The sequence below is a fragment of the Molossus molossus genome, unplaced genomic scaffold (genome assembly GCF_014108415.1).
Source record: "Molossus molossus isolate mMolMol1 unplaced genomic scaffold, mMolMol1.p scaffold_m16_p_10, whole genome shotgun sequence".
Taxonomy (NCBI): Eukaryota; Metazoa; Chordata; class Mammalia; order Chiroptera; family Molossidae; genus Molossus; species Molossus molossus.
In genome coordinates this window covers 62,691,544-62,714,662 of record NW_023425345.1, presented here as the reverse complement: position 1 = coordinate 62,714,662, position 23,119 = coordinate 62,691,544, and the positions used below count along the sequence as shown (strand labels likewise).

Here is a 23,119-nt window from a genome sequence, read left to right as displayed (position 1 = left end):
CCACCCACACGACACCATCCAGGCCCTGGGACAAACTGCAACTGAAGTACATGCCCCCTAGCGGGAACCAAACCCGGGTCTCTTGGACCACAGGCCAATGCTCTAACTGCTGAGCCAAACCGGCCAGGGCTTAACAACTTCATTTAAATGAGGTTTTTATATATATTATAAATCTAGTTCACAAATTTACTTGATCTTAGCGCCATAAGCCAGACTATGCAGATATTATTTTCAGATGAAGAAATTGAATTACACAGATGTTACGCCAACTTGCGTAAATGTAAGTTTCAGGCAGCTAGAAGACTAGAAGGATATCCAATTGTATCTTGGAGCCCAATTTTATTTAAGCCTAAAACAAATAATGTACTTTTAATTTTTATGTGTGTATTAATATGTTTTTGAATATTTGTCATTTAAGTTCAGAAACACTCTATTGTATTTCATTTTATTTAAGGCTATTGAGATGCTGGGCCTTTTAGACAGATATACTGATCTACTACTTATACTGAATTTTATGTATAAGGTGCCTACAATCCTCCTTAGAATATCTGTGAGAGAACTACAAAGGTATATTAGAAGTAGTGCATCATGAAGGCTACTGCTACAGAAAATAGAAGACACACAAAATTAAATTTAAAAAGCAACAACATTAAATTATGACAACCAGAGAATGAATTGATTTCTAGAGAATAGTGTTGATTTATTTTTATTTGTAAATATAGGCAACTTTTCATTTTACAAGTTAATTATAAATCCATAAAATCTGTATTATGAAAACATTTAGAAAAACTATTTTTAGTTAATGTGCCAATAGTCCCAGAATAGGTTTGGTATGGAACTGCAATTTTTTTTTCAAATTTATTAAGGTGGCATTGGTTATGGAAATTAAATTTACTCTGTCTACCCATGTTTCTTTCTTATGTGTATCTTAGGTTACCAACTCGGAATTTTGAAAACATTTATCTATGTGATCAAACCAAAAGTTAGTTCAGAAAATCAGTTCATAATATTTTTGTAATTACAGTCTATCAACAAGAAAAAGTTGCTTGACATAGTTCTGAAATTTGAGAAACCCTACGATTTTGAAGATAATGGCTGAGTACATTTACTTAGCTTTTATCGAGTGCCATTGAAATTGGTGATATCTGGTGTCTGTTCTAATTAATAGCAACCTGGAATATATTGTCTTTATCGAAAAAAGAATAAGCCTTAACCTATTGACTCAGTTGGTTGGAGCATTGTCTCATACACCAAAAGGTTGCGTTGCCTACGTTTTAAAAAAGAATGAGAAAAAAATCAAGTCTGGGATAACCAGAGAGATTCCCAGTCAGGGCACATACCTAGATTGTGGGTTTGATTTCTGGTTGGAGCCCCAGTTTCTTGTACAGGAGGTAACCATTCGATGTCCCCCCAACCCCCAAACGTATCCTCAGGTGAGGATTTTTAAAAAAGAAAGAAAAAAAAAACCTGTTGAGCTGGTTCAACTGTCTTAACCTGACCAAATTCACATTGTAGCTTAAAGTTGAATGTGGTAATGACTACTAAATTATAGATCTTTAGATACCATTCCCGAACTCCCAAGGTATTTGGCCAGTGTTATAAGTACTACTGAGTGATAAAGTGGAAGGGAAATCAACTGTTGGTTCACTTTTCCTGAGTGGATTTGCCTTGACATAGAATATTTAAAATATAAAATTATAAAAATATAGTATTTTTCCATAAAATGTAAAATGCAAATAGCTTGCATTTTAAAAATTCATCTAAATCAGTCCATTTAAATTTAGTTTACAGAGTAGAAAACTGAGGCCAGAGAGGAGAAATTGACCAAACTGATAGGTATATATATTTGTATGATGATGTGACACCCAAAATTTAATAGGAATAAAGTTAGTAATTATTTCCCCTCTCCAATGAAGCATTTGCTAGAGATTTTACTCATGATCAGTTGACTTCTTGTTTTGAGAAATCTTTCTGAGTGGAGAAAAATTGGAATTCAGGTATTATTTATTGGTCTAGATAATATATGCTTAGTTTTTATTAGGCTCTGACTTAGGGAAACATCCTGGATAAATAAGCCTGCTTGTTTTGTTTTGTTTTTTTCTTACACTAAGATTTGGTTTATGTTTTTCCCCTTATTGGCTTCTTGGATTTTAAGCTGATGACATGACTAAATCTATTTTAAGGGCTTTTCAACACAGAAAAGGTGGTATGAAATGTTTATTCTTTACCATTTATACTGATGCATTCATAAATTTATTCTAAAAGTGTCTTCAGTTTGAGAGAAATTACACGAGTAGAAACTATTGATACATGTGTTACATGGATTGCTTTGCATTCTTGAAATTTAATTGCTATTAGTCTGTTAAAAAGATTAGAAACAAACTTATTTAACTTAATTGTTTGAAAAATATTTTAAAAATTGGAGCTTTTTCAAAATAGCTTTGTTTACATGTAAAAAAACCTTTTTTGTTCAGGTAGAGTGGGCGGGAGAGAGAGGACCAGAGAGAGAGAGAGAAACATCGACGTGAAAGGAACACATCAAGTGGCTGCCACCCGCACAACCGACCAGGGCCGGGGACAAACTGCAACAGAGGTACGCGCCCTTAGCGGGAACCGAACCCGGGTCTCTCAGGACCGCAGGCCGACGCTCTAACCGCTGTACCAAACCGGCCAGGGCGAAGTTCTATGGATTTTAACACATGCATAGCATCATATCTACCATTCCAGTATCATATGGAATAGTTCTTTCTCCTTAAAGGTGCCCCTGTGTGTATCCTCTTTTTCAGTTGCTCCCCACACTCCTCTTCAGACCCCTGGCAACTACTGATCTATTTTCTCTCCCTGTAGTTTTGCCTTTCTAGAATGTTATATGAATGGAAACATTTCATGTATAGTCTTTTTGGTCTGGTTTCTTTCCCTTAGCAAAATCCACTTAAGATTCATCCATGTTGAGCCCAGCCGGTGTGGCTCAGTGGATTGAGAATCGTTCCATGGACTGAGAGGTCCCAGTTCAATTCCCGGTCTGGGCAAATGCCTGTGTTGCAGGCTCGATCCCCGGTGTGGGACGTGCAGGAGGCAGCTGATTGATGCTTCTCTCTCACATTGATGTTTCTATTTCTCTCTCTGAAAAATCAATAAAAACATATTTAAAAGAAAAAAAAAAAGATGTATCCCTATGTTCATAGCAGCACTATTGACAATTGCTAAGATCTGGAAACAGCCCAAGTGTCCATCAATAGATGAGTGGATATAAAAGCTGTGGTACATATACATAGTGGAACACTATGCAGCTGTAAGAAAGATCTCTTATCCTTTGAGACGACATGGAGGGACTTGGAGAGTATTATGCTAAGCAAAATAAGCCAATCAGAGAAAGACAAATACCACATGATCTCACTTATTTGTGGAATATAATGAACAAAATAAGCTGATGAACAAAATAGACCCAGAGACATAGAAAGGAGTATGGTTCAGACTGACGAACCACAGAGGAGGGGTTGGGGAGAGGGATGAGATAAACCAAAGGACTTATATGCATGTATGCATAACCAGTGGACATAGACAACAATGCTGGGGGGCGGGGGGGCGCAGGATCCGAAGGAGGGTTTCTAGGGGGGAAAACAAGAGAAACATCGGTAACAAAAATGAATTAATAAAAATTTGTCCATGTTGCATGAATTAATAGCTTGTTCTTTTTTTATTGTTGAATAGAATTCTATTGTATATATGTACTATTTTGTGCATTCACCTCTTGGACATCTTCATTGGTGTAAACATTTCAGCTGTAGATTTTGGTATGAACCTAAATTTCCAGTTCATTTTGGTAAATACCCAGGGACACAATTGCTGGGTTTTTTGGTAAGTGTATGTTTAATTTTATTAAAAACTGCCAAACTCTTCCAAAGTGGCTTTATTTGCCTTCATTTTGAAAGATATTTTAGCTGGATTTAGAATTCTTGGTTATTAGTTAGTTGTTGTTTTTGCCCCTGTGGTTTAAAAATGTTGATCTACTCTCCTTTGATTTGCATTGTTTCTGATGAGAAGTCCTCTATCTGATTGTCTGTGTAGTCTTTCCACCCTGCCTCTGGTTGCTTCAGTATTGCTCTGTTACTGTTTTGCAGCAATTCGACTATAAAATGATGAGGTGTTTTATTGTTCTCTCTGGAGGTTGCTGAAGTTCTTGAATCTTTGAGTTTATTGTTCTCCTCAAACTTAGGAAAAATATGAACATTGCTGGCTATTCTTACAGCTCTTCTGCTCTTTCTGAGACACTAATGTTTAGACTGCTCGATATTGCTCAACAGTCCACTGTCCCGCTAGATATTGTGTTAGTTCCTTTATTTTCTAGTCCCTTTTCATTGTGTTCGGTTTTGGATTTGATTTTTCTGTTGCTTCGTCTTCAAGTTCATTAAATTTTTCTTTTGAAGTATCTAATATACTGTCAATTGTACTCAATGCACATTCAATCAGATAATGAATTTTTATCTCTAGATCAGTTTGAGCCTTTTAAAAATCTTTTAACTTTAAAATAATTATAAACTCATAAGAAGATATAAGTAATACCGAGAAGTCCCATATGAGTATCACCTATCTTCCTCTAGTGATGTCATCTTATTTTATATAGTAATATATATGTTATCAACTATCATGCATTATTAAAACCAGAAATCAGCACATTATAACTAATTAGATTACAAATCTAATATTATATTATGCTGGAGTGTTGTATTATTTTACATATTGTTGGGCTTTGTTTTGGGGTACAGTTGTAATTAGAATTAGCTTGATCCTTTTGAGGCTTGGTGTTAAGCTTTGTTAGTGCTGGTTCAGAACATCCTTTAGGATTAAACATACTTGGTTTCATTGCTAAGGCATTAATTACCTTCTGAACTCCATTTCATAACCCATGTGTTAAGAGGTCCTACTCCGATTGAATCAGGAGCTCTGGGAATTGACTGACTACTACTTTTCAGAGACTTTTTCTCTAGACTCCATAGTTTTTTCACATACATGCACAGATCATTACTCAGCCAAAACCTTTTGTCTCTGTAGCTTCCTTCTCTTCATTTGCTCTGCAAATTCTAGCTGCTTTGGTGTCTCCCCTAACTCTGAACTCTTCTTTAACTCATTGAGACCATTGGGCTCTGATTAGGTTCCACCTTTCCTCTCCCTCAGTTTCATTCAGCCTCATAATTCTACAGTGAATAGGGTTACTTCATGTGTTTTTTCTCTTGAAGATCTCTGTCCTGAGATGATGTCCAATGTCTGAAAGTTATTGTCTCATGTATTTTGTCTAGTTTCCTGGTTATTTGAGACAGGAGGGTAAATACATTCTCGTGTGTGTGTGTGTGTGTGTGTGTGTGTGTGTGGTTTTGTTTTGTTTATCATGGAAGGCATCCCTGCCTTATAGAAAATTTCATTTTGGTTTTGTAAATATTTGTCTTTTCTGGCACTTTGAAAAACCCAGTGTATAAACTTTAATAAATTTAGGCAGCTGAAATGCATGTTCTCTCTCATGCTTGCTCCTTTTCACATACTCTGTCTCGCATACATATTCACATCCTCTTTCATCTATTGTGCATCATTTCATTCCAAATATGACAAGTATCAAAACAATCTAGTACTGAACATTTTTACTTAATGCAAGATAGTGGTAACATATTAGCTGTGATGTTTACCTGGAAGAAAATAGAGTGTCTTTATTTCTTTTTCTCTTTGTTTACTAAAAGGAGATAATGAATTCTTAGTTATTTTTCAATATAGAATGTTCATTACTATACTGGTTAAAGCATATAGTTGATATTGGTTGAAACCCTAAGTTATGAAATAGTTGAAGTTATCCCAGAAGGGAAACAAAAACAAGATTTCCCTTTGTACTAAAATCTATAGTATTTCAAAGTTAATATTTTTATTTTACCTAGTAAATTTACAGAATAAATATGAACTTTTATTTTTAGTTAAGGTATTTAGCATATAGAGTCATAATTATAATTTTTATTTCTTTTTAAAAAATATTATTTTAATTGATTTTTTTACAGAGAGGAAGGAAGAAGAGAGATAGAAACATTGATGAGAGAGAACATTGATCAACTGCCTCCTGCATGCCCTCCACTGGGAATTGGCCCGAAACCTGGGCATGTGCCCTGACCGGAAATCAAACCAGCAACCTCCTGGTGGAAGGGTCAACGCTCCACCACTGAGCCACGCTGGCCGGGCATAATTATACTTTTTATATAGTTGAGTTATACTATTGAAAATTGCCTTGCCAGATTTTAGATTTGTAACTTATCTTTTGATGAAACTAGCATAATTTGAAGAAAATATATGGACTTTATTTAAGAAGGAACACATTTTTATTCTAAAAGAAAAAACTGAAAATTTAAACTATTATACATTGAATTCAGAGTTGCCATGAATACATTAATAATAAGACAGACACTTTTTTTTTTATCCTGACCTGAGGACATTTTTCCTTTTTTTTTTGTTCAGATAGAGTGGGAGGGGAGAGAGAGAGAGAGAGAAACATCGACATGAAAGGGGCACATCGAGTGGTTGCCACCTGCACGACCCAACCAGGGCCAGGGACAAACTGCAACCGAGGTACGTGCCCTTAGTGGGAACCGAACCTGGGTCTCTCTGGACCGCAGGCCGACGCTCTAACCGCTGAGCCAAACTGGCTAGGGCAACAAACACTGTTTTAAAGCCTACTAATATTATAAAACACTAACATTAAAATAGTCAATGTTGTTTTGGGGATGCATAGTAAAATAGTGTTGTTCTCATTTTGTGACCATCATTGAACATTTAAATTGGAGCTGAATGTGTGTCAATTATTCTTGGACATCCAATTTACTTGATATAATTTTTATTTATGAATAACCGAATTCCTTGTTAGATGGTAGACATTACATTTATAGCAGCAATTATACTTACTTTGCCTTAAAAATCTTTTCTTCTTTGTTATTTTTGAGAGAGACATACAGAATTCCAGTGATACATATACATGTGGTAATGAGCAGTTACATTTTTGCCATAGAGTCAGGCATCTTAAAATATTTCACCAAACATATACAATGGAAGATGGTCAAAATTAAGTAAAAGTATACCATTCACTAAATCTATAATCAAACATAAAAGAAAACAAAATACAGGTTTTCATTATGTGGATTCTTTTTAAAACTTTAATAATGTCAATTCTTAATGATTTGTTTTCTTTGAAAATGTTTTTACCCATCTTATTAGATTGCTTTTTAGAGGTAATCTATATGTATGTGTGTGTTTTAATAAAATTGATTCATACTTTTTATGAATTTAAATTAGATATTTTCATTATTCTATCCCAAAGTATATTTCTTATGATGTTAAATAATTGCTCTAAATTTGAATGTATTTTTAATCATTAGCAATTATTATTAGATCATTAGATATACTTACTATTTCCCCAGGGCAACCGTTTTACTTAAACTTCTCTGAGAAACATTTGTCTTTAAAATCTGTGCTTCTAGATATTTTTTAAAAGTTTGTTTTTTTCCTTTATTGACATTAGAAAGAGAGAGGAAAGGAGAAGGAGAGATAGAAACATTGATGAGAGAGAACATATATTGGCCGCGTCCTGCATGCCCCCTACTGTGGATCAGGCCCACAACCTGGGCATGTGCCTGCCCTGACTGGGAATCAAACCGGCAATCTCAAACCGGCAATCTTTTCCTGCATGGCTTGATGCTCAATCACTGGGCCACACTGGCCCGGCATGCTTCCAAAATTTTGTATACACCATTTTTGAAATATTGATCTCATTTTCAGTTTATACTTTTTAGTTAGCATCTCTAGCGACTCTAACCTCTGCTTCACTGATTTTTTTTATATTTGTACACAGTACCTAGTCATTTTAGACTTATTTATCTCTATTGAGGTTAAGAAATTATCGCCATTATTTTTCTGCCCTCGGGTAATAAAGCAAATTCTGTTATAGTATGTATGAAATTGGAAGACAAAAGCTTCAGAAAGTTGACATTGGTTGCTACTCTTCATTAAATGAAGTAAACTTTAATAAGAGTATTAAGTTGGGTTTCATTTACTAGTTATCATAAGAACATGATATATTCATTTTATGACATAGGAATAAACATGGTAAACTGAATTAATGCCATATAAAGAAGAAGTTGTAGGCAAGGGATTTTAAGTTAAATGACCAAATCTGAATTAATTGGATATTTCTGAGACTTAACAGAAGAGTATTTTAAAGAAAAAAAATGTCAGTTTAGGGCTGAACATTTTTGTCATCTGTTTTTATTTATTATAAGTTTCTTCTTTGTATATGAGGTTTGACAGTTTTAGCTGTAGAGAGAAGTGGGAAGGAAGAATTTTTCATATTTAATAATTTCTGTCTCAAAGTATGTCTTCTAGTCTATCCCTTCCCAGATGGTTACAAGGAAGATCAGTTAGAATATTTTAAAAGTATATTTTGTTTTTGTTTTGTTTTCTATGTATCATAGATAATTTTGCTACTGTTCATGTTTTTACATGTTAGTAATTTTGATGGCTTTTGGATAATTCCACTCTAGAGGGAGAACTGGTGGGCGGTCCTTCCTGTGACACGACCCTTGAGTGACAGTTCTGTTTGATTGCCTCCAGTACTGTGAGGAAAGGACACGACTCTATGGTGAGGACTGATGGACATACATTATCTGAGAAAAGAAACTACCAGGTAAGATTTTTTTTTCCTTTTTCTTTATTGGTCATATAGCTACATTGAACTATTTGATATGTTGTATTTAACTAGAACCAGCAGATTGGATACATCGCAATATGAAAAATTTGGGTTGTAATTTAAAATACATGTATTGGGTTTGATAGATGAAATAGGTGGGGACGTTTTTCAAAATAAAGTATGCTTGTAATAAATATATAGTTTAATGTCAAAAACAAATTTTCTGGTGTGTGTATATATATAGTATGTCAAAACTTAGATTATCTGATACATAATTTATAACTTCATAGCTGGATTCAGAGCTAGTATTTCATAAAACAAAGTGTTGATTGCTTTTATACATATTATACCTGGAAGACTAAACAGAAGTCTTACGCTATTTTCAGGGAAAAGGAGAATCACAGAAATGTAGACAAAATTGGTTAGAATATGGAAGAAATAGAAATGAAAATCCCAGGATGCTCAGAGACCCAAATATTACTGAATTTGTCATTCACTTGCTGTCCTTAAATGCTAGGGTTTTGTTTCTCATATATTACGTTAATGTCCATCTTCTATGTAGTTGTATAAGAATGCTGAAAGGATGGTTGAAATGTAATATTACTGTTTTCTTAATTTTTTCATCATCATTTATTTCCCCTATACCCTCCTCCACCTCCCCTGCCCCCACAATCACCACACTCTTGTCCATATCCATGAGTTATTTCCCTTTTTGTTTTCTTTTTTAACTCAATGATTTAGAATACAGAATAGTTCAAAGTTCAAGTAGGAATAAGCTTTAGGCTTCCTGCACAAATACATACCCAACCTCTGTCTCTCCTGTCTGTCCACTAGTTTTATATACTCTAGGTTGTGAAGGCAACTAGTGTGATAGTAATGGCATTAATCTGCTGTTCATTTATTTTAGCCCAGTTAATTTTTTCTTCCTTCAACTTGGAAAAATGAACAGTGGAGAAAATTTGTACATGAGTATTCATGTACAAGTAGCAGAGTGTCTATGATTTTAAGACTTAATGGTTTGGGCACTGTCTGTAATGAAAAACAGTGCCACCTTGGCTGGGTGGCTCAGTTGGTTGAAACATTGTCCCATTACACTAGAAAGGTTGTGGTTTGATTCCTGGTCAGGGCACATGCCTAGGTTGTGGGTTTGATCCCTGGTCTGGAGGCAACTGATCGATGTATCTCTCTCTCTCTGTCTCCCTCTCCCTGCCCCCACTTCCGCTTCCTCTCTCTCTGAAATTAATAATAATAATAGTAATAATAAAGCAAACATGTCTTCGGGTGAGGATTAAAAACCAAAACAAAAACGTGTCATATTTAACCTTTCTAGAATTTCACCTAACTTGATGTCTAAAGTTTCTTGCCAGCCCTTTATGATTTTAATAAGCCAGAGTAAGTCATGACCATGAGGAATCAGTTCTCCTTATAACCTTTTCTGGTTTGAGGTCAGTTCTCATAGACTTGACCAACATGGTCTTTGCTAATTATTTGTACTCCCTGTAGCTCCTCCTGCCTCAAAACCACTTCCAACTACCTTGACTCATAGATTTTAACGAGTCATACCACTTGGGCTATTGAATCTTGAGTTTCTGGTAAATTGTTTTAAGAATGTTGTGATTCTAAGTTATGTGGCTTTTTGTTGCTCATAACCCAACTTGAAAATAACTTTGTATCATTACACAGTATGGTTAATTTACTTCATGGAATCATATTAATATAGAATTCCAAAATTTGCACCTAAGAAGGGAATAAGATGAGGTTATATATTACACATGAAGAGATTTTCTAATTCCTGCTCATGCTACTCTAAACATAATTTGTTTCAGTCACATTATTTACAAATAATCTAGGTTTTTGAGATCACTTGAAAAATATGTTCTTGGTTAGGGTTTTTCTGGCTGAAAATATTTTTCCTTTTCTCATTTATTTATTTATTTATTTATTTTTAAATTGATTTTTAGAGAGGAAGGAAGAGAGAGACAGAGAGAGATGGAAACATTGATATGAGAGAGAACCATTGATAGGCTGTCTCCTGCACATGCCCCGGTCAGGGATCGAACTCACAACCTGGCTATGTGCCCTGATTGGGAATTGAACCTGCCACCTTTTGGTGTATGGGATGATGCTCCAACCAGCTGAGTCTCACCAGCCAGGGTTCCTTTTCTCTTTTTTTGTTACTTAGTGACACTTAATGTGTGTTGAAATATATCCTTGGAAACAGTGGTTTAAATCTCCATTGTAAAGTTATTCTATTCTTGAAACTTCTTCTGTAGAGTACATGTATAGAAATATAACTTCCTGACTGACGTTATAATGAATATAAGAGCATATAGAAAATTCAAAGGATTGTTAAATAAATCCCTCCTATTTTTATTAGTGTTGCTAAAAGTTTGTATGGCTGAGATGAATTTGTAGATTTTATTTGCTGTTTGTTATGGAAAAAGTATGTTTTTGCATTCATGTTGATAATTTATGGAAAGCACTTGATGTCTTACAGTGATATTTAAGTATACTGATGCTAATAATAGGCAAGTATTCCTGGATTAAATAAGAATAATATTTCTCCAATTCTCATTTCATTATAGACCTGAGTAAAGCCTTAGAACTTTAGTTTAGGAAGGTGCATTCCCTCAGTTTTGTGCTAATAGCTAGTGACTTTTAAGTGCATATTGGTTGAAGTATTGATTTTTATATTGGTCTCTCCTTTGTGTGTTACATTTCTTATTATAAATTTAAGCCCAGTTAAGTTTTGGGAATTTGAATAGAGTTGTTGAAGTTTGGCATAAACAGACTGGCATATGTTAAGGTAAGATAATTGTTTAAATGGTTATACAATGGAATATTACGCAGCTGTAAAAAAGAAGGAACTCTTACCTTTTGCAACAGCTTGGATGGCCCTAGGGATTATGAATAAGCCAATCAGAGAAAGACAAATACCATATGATCTCACTTATATGTGGAATCTAATGAACAAAAACTGATAGACAAAATAGAACCAGAGATATGGATACAAGAAAACAGACTGACAGCAATCAGAGAGGAGGGAGGTGTGTGTGTTGGGGAGGGTATTGATTAAAGAAGGTGAAGAGATTGGCCAAAGAATATATATGCATAGTCCATGGACACCGACAGTAGTGTGGTAATGACCAGAGGGAGGGGCGATGGGCTAGATGAAGGTAGGAAGAGTGGGGTGGGGGAAAAGGGTACATTGGTAATAGTATCAGCAATTTTTTAAAAAAGAAAAATGTTTCATAGTTCATTCTATTTTTGGAAGGATTGTCAAGCTTTTTTCAAGCTTTGGAGCACAGGCCAATGCTTTAAGCACTGAGCCACACCGGCCAGGGCATTGCTTGATTCTTGTATGTGTCCTGGTGGGGGATCAAACCCGAAACCTTAATGTGTAGGAATGATGTTCTAACCAATGGAGGTACTTGGCCAGGGCAATGTGTGGTAATTTTTAAGGAAGTGGTACCACTTGTCCTTAGTTATTTTGAATAGGAAAAAAATAATAATTTTCTAGTCCACCCAAAATCATAGCAATTTCCCAGATATCGCCAAAACAACGCCTATCTGAAAATTCACCAAGGATAATATTTAAAAACATATTACCTAATTATTTAACACATATAAATGCATCAGTATGTTTCATTTAGTGTACAAGAGTGTTACACAGTCCTGTATACAAGTTACATTTTTTCTTTTGTACTACAATAAAAATATAATGTAAATAAACATTGAGGTACCCTGTTTCTCTTATTCTTAGTTATACATTATTGAAAATGTTTATCTCCTGTCAGAATGCATCTAACAACTGATGGTTTCTTACAGTCAGAGTTATAATATAGTAGATTAGAACCTTCAAATGATACTTTCTAGTATGAATAAAACAGCACTAGCATTAAAGCTGATATTTTATAATCTGTGATACCTTAAAGTATGTTAAAAATACATAATGAATATAAAGAATACTTAAAATGAACAAGAATTTAAAAAAAATGAATACTTAACAGTTCAAGAGTTGTCAGTATATCTGTTGCCTACAGCAGAAATATGGAGGTTTAAGTCATTGTTGCTGTTTGGTGTTGGGTTAAGGCGAACAAGAGTGATCTGAGAAAGGATTTAATTAAAAAATAAATGCCAGAAACCCATGAACAGGTTCACGATTTACTCTTTGCTCTTGAAACTCTTGGAAACAAATGACTGTGACCTATTTATTGTCTCTAGTCAGAGATGCAGCTAGAGATAGAAAAAATTCAAAATGGATGAATGAGTTTCCTTCATTTGCAGTTATACAACTCTTGTTAAAATGAAGTTGCTCTTATAATTATACCTTTGAATGTGATGGATGCTTCTGCTCATGTCATGATCACATTATCAGCAGAAGTCATTTTGACTCCATGACCTACATTTTTTAAAGTAGAGGAATAGGGATGGAAAGAGACTTTGCTTGGGGTGATGGGCCCACAATGCAGTGTGCAGATGATGCTTTATTGAGTTGTACACTTGACATCTGTATGGTTTTGTGAACCAATGTCACCCCAATAAATTCAGTAGAAATATATATACAAATTTTGACATTTATTTGTCATTCGTTACTTTCCTTTTTCTTTTTCCTCTGGCCAGCCAAGAACATCAGGTTAAATGAATTCTCAAGTTTCTCGTTAGTTGGCTCATTATTACATGATGCTAGTTATGTTAGCCTTTCTTTGAATGCATTATATGTTCTGATAACTTTTTATCCTCATCTTTGGAATTCATTAAATGAAGTGACATTTGTTTCCCAAAATACAAGTTTCAATTAAGATACAAGGTTTGTAGCACCCTTGGCATCTTTTTTTTTTCTTTCCATAATTAATTTTTGTTACAGATGTTTCTCCTTTTCCCCCTACTGACCCCCCGCCCCCCCGCCCGCCCTGTCCTCAGCTTTGTTGTCCATGTCCATTGCTCATGCATATAAGTTCTGTGGTTTATCCCCCCCCCCCCTTCTGGGGATTGTCAGTCTATACCCCACTTCCACATCTCTAGGACTACCCCATTCCTCAGACTGTTATGTTCATTATATTCCATGAATAAGTGAGATCATATACCCTTGGCATCTTGGTAATTTTTTCACAGTGCCCCTATGCCAAGAGAAATACTAACAGCTCTGTTAAATTATTAGATTCACGTTACTTAGAGTAGCATTTCATATGGTATCTGACATACTGCTGTTTCCCCAAGAAGATTTAAAATATCTGACGGCACCCCTGTGTGTTCACTGCAGTCCTCTTTTGGGAACAGAGGCCCTAGGCTTTTATACATGAAATACTTAACTGTTCTCTTTCAGAAAAAATATTTTACATTTAAGCAATCTGCTTCAGTCATGAATATGAAATGTATTTGTTAGTAAAAAGAAAGTTAAAACATTTGTGCAAATCTTTCTACAAACAAGAAAATATAGACATAAGCAAAGGTACCTTTTAAAATATAATGTAAGACCTTGCTTAGATTCTGGATGATTACGCTGATGTTGGCAGCTTAGGTTTTTTAATATTTCTTAATTTCTACATAAAAATAGAACAACTAGAAAGCAGAACATTTGCAACAAAACTTGGCTGTGAGGTTTCACCATGAATGCCAAATATAAGCAGGTAAAAACTAACCAAAATACCTTCATTTATCAGTTTTTGTGCATAAAAAATTATAGAAAAGCTTTGGGGATTCTGGACCTGCAAATAGAAGCAACTAAAATTTATGAACATCCATTTTGAAAGTGGTGGATGTGATTAGCCAGTTTGAAATTTGAAAAGGGGCTTTACCTTAATTAATTAGATCAACATAAGGGCCCATTGTGAGGCCTAAAGTGATTTTAACAGCCCAAACCTAGTTCTGTGAGCTCTCAAGACTTGTCCAACTAGTGCTCCCTTCCAGGACCTTGCTAGGAAGTCTCTGAGAGTGGAATCAGAATTGAGCAGAGGAAAAAGAAGGTCCAGATAAAAATTAGAAAGGGGAACAAATCTAGAAAATCTCAGAAAACAAACCATTGTATTTTTATTTATTTAGTTAGTTAGTTTTTATTTATTTGTTTGTTTGTTTGTTTAGAAAGAGAGGAAAGGAAAGGGGAGAGAGAGATAGAAACATCGATGAGAGAGCACATCAGTTGGCCGCCTCTTTTATGCCTCCCACTGGGGCGTTGGCCCACAACCAGGGCACGTGCCCTGACCCGGGAATCAAACCAGTGACCTCTTGGTGCATGGGTGGATGCTCAACCACTGAGCCACACTGGCTGGGCGAGGCATTATATTTTTAAACACCACATGAAGACAACAGAGAAGAGAGTTTTATGAAGTTAGAAAAGTTTTCCGAACCAAGTCATATTCTCAAAACTTAGGAAAATTAAATTCACAAAAGGTCTTTCAGAAATATGTTTATGAGTGTTTGTATTAATTTGGAGTCCCATCAGTAGTTTGCCTGTTGATCTGACATACTGACATTCATAATGTCAGTTCTTAATTTTTAATAATTTATTGAGGTTGTGTTTGAGACATATTTTTCTATTAAATTAAATCAAGATATATTCCTATGTATTTTAAAAGATTTTTCATTTTGTTCTTCATATTTTATTTATTTGAAATTGATTTTTGTATATGGTGTGAGTTAGGAATCCAATTTCTTTTCCTTGGCATTGAGATAATCGGTTATATTAGCATCATGTATTGATTTGTTCTGCCTTCCTCAACTAATCAACAGTGCTAGCTCTGTTGTAAATCAAGTTGTTTTATATTTGTGGGTCTGTTTCTTATATCTCTGTTCTGTTATGTTAATGTGTTTGTGCCTGTACCAATACACATTTTCTTAACTACTGTAGCTTTGCATTACATTTTCATGTATGTCTGTCCACCTTGGTCTTCATTAATATCTTTCTTGGCCTTTTGTTCCATGACAAATTTAGAACATAAAAAAGTATAAGTGGAATTGTATTGACTTTATTTTTATTTGGGGAAGAATTAATATAGTTATGTTATTCCTTCTTTACCTGAATTCATATGTTGCGGTCTCCTATATTTTCTCTCAGTAAAGTTTTCTTTATTTTTTAAGACAATAGATGCACAGATCTTTAGTCAGAAATGGTACTTTTAAAATTACATTTTATAGGTGTGACAGTTAAATTGACATGCAGTTGACTTTTTAAACTGATATTGCATCATTAATGTTGCTACACTTCTTTATTCTTACAATTTATTTGTAGGTTCCTTGAGGGCTTTTGTGTAAATAAACATTTGGAAATTATAGTTTGATACTTCCTTTATAATTTTTATAACTTAAAATTTTTTTCTGGACTCACTAGTAATTTTGATACAATGTCAAATAGAAGTAATAGAAATCATTACCTTGTTACTTTAAGTAAATATTGTTTGATGTAGGAATTTTTTTTTTTTTTTTTGTAGATAGTTTAAAGTGATAGAGAAATTACTGGAGGGAAAGGGAGGTAGAAGAGGGTATGGGGGATAAATGGTGATGAAAGGAGACTTGACTTGTGGTGGTGAACACACAATACAGATCATGCATTTCAGATCATGCATTATAAATTATACACCTGAAACCTATATAATGTCATTAACTAATGTTACCCCAATAAATGCAGTAAAAAATATTATTTACAGTGCTACCTTCTTATATATTTTTTCTTTGCAGCACCTTCTTAAGGTTGTTTACTGTGTGCCTTTTCCCTTTGCCAGTCTTGCTAGAGATTTTTCAGTTTTACTAGGAATCAACTTTTAGCTTCTTTTTTTATTCTTTAATTATTTTCTTTTATTACTTACATTTTGTTTCACTGTTCTTTAATGTCATGTATTTTTAATGGCCAATTTTATGAGGTTTTTCTAGTTATTTTTCTGTTGATTTTTTTATATAATTCCACTGTAGCTAGAGAATGTGGTTATATTTGTTTATATACCTGAACAAAATGCTTAAAGACCATTGGTGGGTGTATTACTCTGTTTCTCTCAGGTAGATTAAGTTTGTTAATCTTGTCTGTCTTCTGTACCCACACATTTATCATTATTATTCACATATTACCATTCATTTATATTTGGATTTCCATATATCCTTTTTTAGTTCTTTGATACTTTTATACATTTTTATGTTTAATGTGTGATAAATCCAGCAATTAGAAGTTGGCATAAATCATTCTATTTTCTTTTTGCTGGTTCTCACTTATGGTACCTTGTTTCCTTGTATTTGTGTTATCATTCCATGTTTCCTAGAACTCTTTGGGAAATCTTTGAAAACTAGGTGAAAGGACTTTTTTCTCAAGATGATTTGCATTTGCTCATGTAAGTGCCTGAGACACTACCAGTGAAGGACCAATTAAAAAAATAATGTTGCTTTAAGGTTCAATTTACACAGGAAATGTGAATTTGGACTGGTTTGTGACTACAGATTGTCAAAAGAGAGTTTCTTCACCTTCTGTCTAGCATCAATATCAAGATGATCAAGAATTTTTGCTGTCTTTTTTTACTACAGGGATGTTACAATTATTAAGTGTCCTTTTGAGGTATCTACTTTATTTGAAGGTCTTTTAATAGCTTTTACCTTGGGCAGATTTCCCCTCTGGGGATAAGCTTGTGGCTTCTCTGAATTTCAGTTTTTACTTTGTTTTTTGGGGTGTTGACTTACCCTCCTTCTCTTCCTTCTTTCTTCCCTCCTTAATTCAACAATTTATTTAAAAATAAAAAGATAATCTCTGTGTTAGTTTTCACTAGTATTTTGTTCACACTGTATCCCATCTGGAAATAATGTCTGGTATATGCTCAGTAAATATTTGTTGATTGGCTGAATTGATATTCATGGAGCATTTTTAGTTGGTTTGAGTAAGTGCATTTTGTTTTTTGAAATAACTTGCCTTACTACCAGAAACATTAACTTAATCATTCTTTACATCTCAGCTGAAGTTTCACTTCTCAAGGGAAGCCTTTTCTGCTTAGACTTCTGTTATACTATATTATTATTTTTCATTGTAATGGAGGAGCAGGTGTTATTTCTGCTTTCAGTTATCATCCAAAATTTAAAATGTTTGGTTGTTCATTTTTAATTCTTCCATTTCTCTTTTTATCCCTTCCCCTTTTTCCCTCTTTTTCTTCCCTCCCCCTTTACCTGCATTCTTCCTTCCTTTACTCTTCCCTTTTGTTTTCTTCCCTTCTTTTCTTACAGTATCATTTTTCATCTACCTGAAAGACTTAAAACTTTCTGTGTGTGTGTGACATGGGCAAAACATTTTAAAGTTGATTTTTATTTGAGGAATTTCACATGTTGTGATTCCTTTCACTGCCTATCACCTTAGTTCCTCTAAAGTTTGAATTATGGTCTTCAAGAGAGTCCTTTTAAAAAGAACTTTTGCTTAACTCAGAATTGTCATGTCAGTCCACAGTTGTTTTAGTTGGACCTTCTTGATCTTCACTTGAACGTGGACATACTGATGACATACTTCAAAAATTTTCTACCTATAATCTTTGGGATCCAATTTCTATATGCAGATTTACTTTAGGGCCCCTTTTAGGGTCAGAGTAGATGAATCTGGCTGGTTTTCTATTTCAGACACTCTAAACATGAATAAACGTTCACTGCTTTCATACCTTAGAATAGTGCAGATCTTTGGGATGTATCAACACCTAATTTTGACGATTAGATCTTTCATACTTTTAGCTTCTCTTGTACTTCTTTCCCACAGATCTAACAAATAGTTCTGTAAGTTAAGCAAACCATGTATTTACTCTGTGAGGCATTTCCAATATGGTCTACGGGTAAAACCCTATTGGGATAGACCTAACTGAAAGAAGTTTGAAAATCATTTTTGATTGGTGATGAATTCTTTTAAGCCTGTATGTCTGAACCCTTTCATTTTTTTACTTAGATCTGTCTTCTAGCTGATTGTTTCTGACAAAAAGTCTGCTGTCATTCTTATCTTTAAACTCTACATGATGTAACATTTTCTATCTGGCTACTATTAAGATTTTTTTTTGCCATTGTTTTACATATGTTGATTTCATTGTATCTTGGTATAATTTTCTTCATGACTCTTGTGCTTGAGATTTCTTGAGCCTCTTAAATGTGTGTGTTTATAGTGTTTATTAAATTGGACATTTTTAATCTATTTTTTTTTAATATTTATTTTGTTCCTGTTCTACTTTGGAGACTCCAGTTACACATATATTAGGTCATCTGAAGTCAATCCCACAGCTTATTTATATTCTGTTCATTTAAAAAACTTTTTTCTCTCAATGTCTTATTTAGGGTAGTTTTTGCTATGAGATCTATTATTATTGATTTTAGAGAAGGAGGAAGAGAGAGAGATAGACATCGATGCGGGAGAGATACATTGATTGGTTGCCTCCTGTACATACTTGACTAGAAATCAAACCCACAACCTAGGTATGTGCCCTGACTGAGAATCGAACCTATGACTTTCTGGTGCATTGGAGGATGCTCCAACCAATTGAGATACACCAGCCAGGGCTAGGATAGTTTTTAAGTTCACTAATACTCATTATGCCAGTTGTTGTACCTTTTACATATAAAATGTAGTTACAATAACTGTTTTAATGCCATTGTCTATTAATGCTATCATCTGTGTCGTTTCTGGGTCTGTTTCTGTTGATTGTTAGTTTTTTCCCCCCTCCCTATTATGTGTTTTATTTCCCTTTGCATGCCTGGTAATATCTACTTGGATGCCAGTCATTGGAAATTTTATCTGTTCATTGCTATATATTTTTTGTATTTCTGTTAATATTCTTGACCTTTCTTGGGGACATTGTTAAGTTATTTAGAAACATTTGAAACTTCCTTTGTTTTTGTGTTTTTATGTCTTGTTAGACAGAATCACATTAGCCTTTAGTCTAGGGTTAATTTTTCCCAACCACTGGGGTTGTAGTCTTCTGAGTACTCTGATGCCCTGTGAATTACAGTGTTTTTTAACTCTGGCTTTTGGGAATAGCCCTGTGTGAGCCTTGGAGATTGTCTCTTCTCTCTTTTATTTCCAGCCTTGGTAGTTTCCTCACATACGTATGCTAATCAGTACTTAGCTGATGACTCTAGAGGGATCCTTTCCAGATCTCTAGAACTCTCTCTCTCTTTGCAGCTCACTTCCCCTGTTACTTCAGCCTGCTTACTCTAGCTGCCTTGGCCTACCTAGACTCTCAGCAACATTTCTTTAATTCACGGAGATTTCTGGGCTCCACCAGGACTCTTCTCTACCTGCATTACAACCTGGAAATTCCTTCAGTCTGTAAGCAAGGGCCGGTGTAGTGCTCGCACCAATTCTTTCTCTTCTCTCAGGGATTATTGTCTTGCACTTCCTGATGTCCTATGTCTGAAAACCATCGTTTAATATATTTTGTCCATTTTTATGTTATTTCAGGTGAGGTGAGAGGGAAGCAGGTCCCTACTACTCCATCTTGGTTGGGAAGTAAAAGACCTAAGATCTTGTTTTTTAAAATTATATTTTGGTTGAAAAGATGATTGATAAAGCATTCCTGATAAAGAGAATGAGCTTTTATGTCAGTATTCAGTCAATGTTTGACTGCTTTCTCTTGTGTTAAACACTGTGTTGTGCAATACACAGAAATATTAGACCTGTTCTCAGCAATTGAAAAGAAACATAAAACAGTGCAAGTCAGGCCCTGGTCCTTTTGGCTCAGTTGGTTGAGTGTTCCCACACACCAACATGTTGCGGATTTGATTCATTGTTAAGGCACATGCCTGGGCAAACCCCCAGTAGGGAGTGTGCAGGAGGCAACAGATTGATGTTCCGCTCTCACATAGATGTTTCTTTCTCTCCCTCTTCTCTCTATAAACATCAATACATATATATTTTGTAAAAACAGTATAAATCAGCAAGTAAATTTCAGTTATATTGAAAGACAGACATATATTTTCATGTTCTCAAAGTACTTTTTTCGAAACATTTATCATTAAAAATATTCTTTTTTTCTTCATTGATTTTAGAGAGAGAGGGGAAGTGAGAGGGAGTGAGATAGAAACAATGATGAGCGAGAACATTGATTGGCCGCCTCCTGCATGTCCCTATCCAGGGTCTGGGCCCACAACCTGGATATGTGCCCTGACCAGGAATTGAACCAGCGACCTCTTGGTGCATGGGTCAACCACTGAGCCACACTGACCAGGCAAAACATTTATCATTTAAAAAGGGAAAATAGTAACTTAAAATGTAGAAAATTGGCAGATATGCCAGCTTAAGCAAGATGTAGGTTAATATCACCTGTAAGAAGACACAGTATCATCATGTGCACTCACATAGGAATATATCCATCATATATGATGCACTTGAGATCTTGAGAAGGACACATCACTTCTTTGGTGATGTGGCTTTATAACCTTGATCTATTCAAGAGGAAATATCAGATACACTGAAATTGCAGTACATTCTACAGTGGAGCTATATTAGTGTAACTGATATCATTGTAAATGTTGTGAAAGACTGAGATAAAGTCTGATGCTGGAGAAGATTAAGGAAACATAAAACTAAATGTAACGTGTACCCTGGAATAGGAAAAAGACATTAGTGGAATAACTAGTGAAATCTGTATGAAGTTGTTTAGTATCTAATTTCTTAGTTTGATACTTGTACTGTGGTTATATAGATGTTACCACTAGGGGAAGTTGGGGTATATTGGAGCTCTAATATTTTTACAACTCTTCTGAAGTCTAAAATTACTTCTAAATAACAAGTTTTTAAAAAATAAGAATAGCGTTTGTGGACAGCTTGTTTTGAATAATGGTCGGTTAGAGGTGTTGACCCCCCCCCCCCCATGTAGTCAAAAATCCACGTAAAACTTTTGACTCCACTAAAACTTGACTACTGATAGTCTACTGTTGATTGGAAGCCTTACCAATAATATAAATAGTCAATTAACATATGTTGTGTATGGTATATGTATTATATACTTTATTGTTACAGTAAAGTAAGCTAGAGAAAATAAAAGCACTATGTTAAGAAAATCATAAATTAGAGAAAATACATTTGTAGTATTTATGGACAAAAAAATCAAGTGTAAGTAGACCTGCACAATTCAAACCCATGTTTTTCAGGTCAAGTGTGGTTTCAAGGTGGTGTAGAAGGGTGATTCTTAATCTGATTGGTATTTTTTTTGAGCAGTTTAAGGAATGAAAGCTGAGGATTCCACAGTTCAGAATGTAGATCTTTACTTAATTCCTCAGTTTTCAAACCCATGCCTCACCCCTAGCACTTTGGCTAATTTTCAAAATTTGGAGCCTGTCCACTTGGGTGTTTCTGGAGAATAAACTCTTGGTATCCATTGGAGTTGCAGGGGCTGGGTATTCTCCATGATAACTGTTTAATTTAACTAGAGCTTATGGGCTCTACCTGTCTGTGCCTCAGTTTGAGAAAAAGTAACAAGCTTACAGAGGTTTTGTTAATGATTGAGGTAATATATATATAAAGTTCTTTGAGCAGTACTTACTTGGTAAACACTTTGTACCAGGCTCACTCTATTAGTGTGTACAGGCCATGCACTGTTCAGCTAACTCCAGGTACATATTCCCATGGACTACAGTGCAACCCAGTGGCTCTAAGTAGTATAATTCTTCTAGTGGGATTTTGTGATAAAAAAGAGACATGTGCTGTCCTGTCATATTAAATTACAATTCTCAAATACTTACAAGTCTGAAATACTCTCAAAACAACCTTTTTAAAAATAAAAAGGCAGTTAAATGAGAAAAAAAAATTGGGAAGTGGAAAAATTTGTTTTAATCTCCAAATCCTCATCTGGTACTTTTCATAGAATGAAGGTTTCTGGTAGTCTATTAGGTAGTTTTGAAGTGGTTGTCAATTTCAGTGGGAAAAGGCATAAAATAAGTTTTATTCATTCATGTTTACAGAACTACAAAGTTTAACATTGATTTTTTGACATTATTCCAATACTTTAAGAAATAATTCATAGGCTCATAAAGTTTTTGCATGTGCTATAGTGGTCAGTTAGTATCAAATAACATTCAAGTAACAGCATGCATGAGTAAGATGAGGATACCTTTATGTTATGGGCCTACTCCATGCCAGGCACTTATTCCAGATCCCATGGACACTGAAGTAAACAAAAAAACAAGCAAATTCTGTTCTCGTGGAGCTGACAATTTATTTTATTCTGTTTTATTTTATATTTTTGTGTGCGTGAATTTTTATAGGAGTTTATTTGAGCCAAACAGGTCACATACTGGGAAATAGGATCTCAAATACTTCCGTGGAGCTGACATTTTAAAGCATAGAAAGACATTAAACAAAAGAAATTAAATGCATTGTAAATTATATGCTGATACAATCTGGAGAAAAAAAAATAAAGTAGGAAAGGTGAGTAGAGCCATTAAGAGTTTGGGGAAGAGGGCAGTATAATTTTA

General features: G+C 34.6%; 1 protein-coding gene and 1 non-coding gene across 12 annotated transcripts in view; one reads left to right on the top strand and one right to left on the bottom strand.

Moving 5' to 3' along the window:
- CNOT2 (CCR4-NOT transcription complex subunit 2) overlaps positions 1–23,119 on the top strand; it is a 114,084-nt gene that overhangs the window by 34,947 nt on the left and 56,018 nt on the right. For 3 of the 11 annotated variants that reach the window (XM_036250713.1, XM_036250714.1, XM_036250720.1), the window contains 2 exons: positions 8,565–8,707; positions 22,910–23,072. In XM_036250713.1, the coding sequence (XP_036106606.1) occupies positions 23,016–23,072 (57 nt within the window). In that variant the 5' untranslated portion in view covers positions 8,565–8,707; positions 22,910–23,015. Of the gene's footprint in view, positions 1–3,743; positions 3,859–8,564; positions 8,708–11,462; positions 11,517–22,909; positions 23,073–23,119 lie in introns of those variants that run through there. The other 8 variants (XM_036250718.1, XM_036250712.1, XM_036250719.1 and 5 more) reach the window with 6 other exon arrangements.
- On the bottom strand, positions 18,394–18,520 carry LOC118624874. The gene has a single exon (XR_004958535.1). It is a non-coding gene; the product is annotated as a small nucleolar RNA SNORA18 (small nucleolar RNA).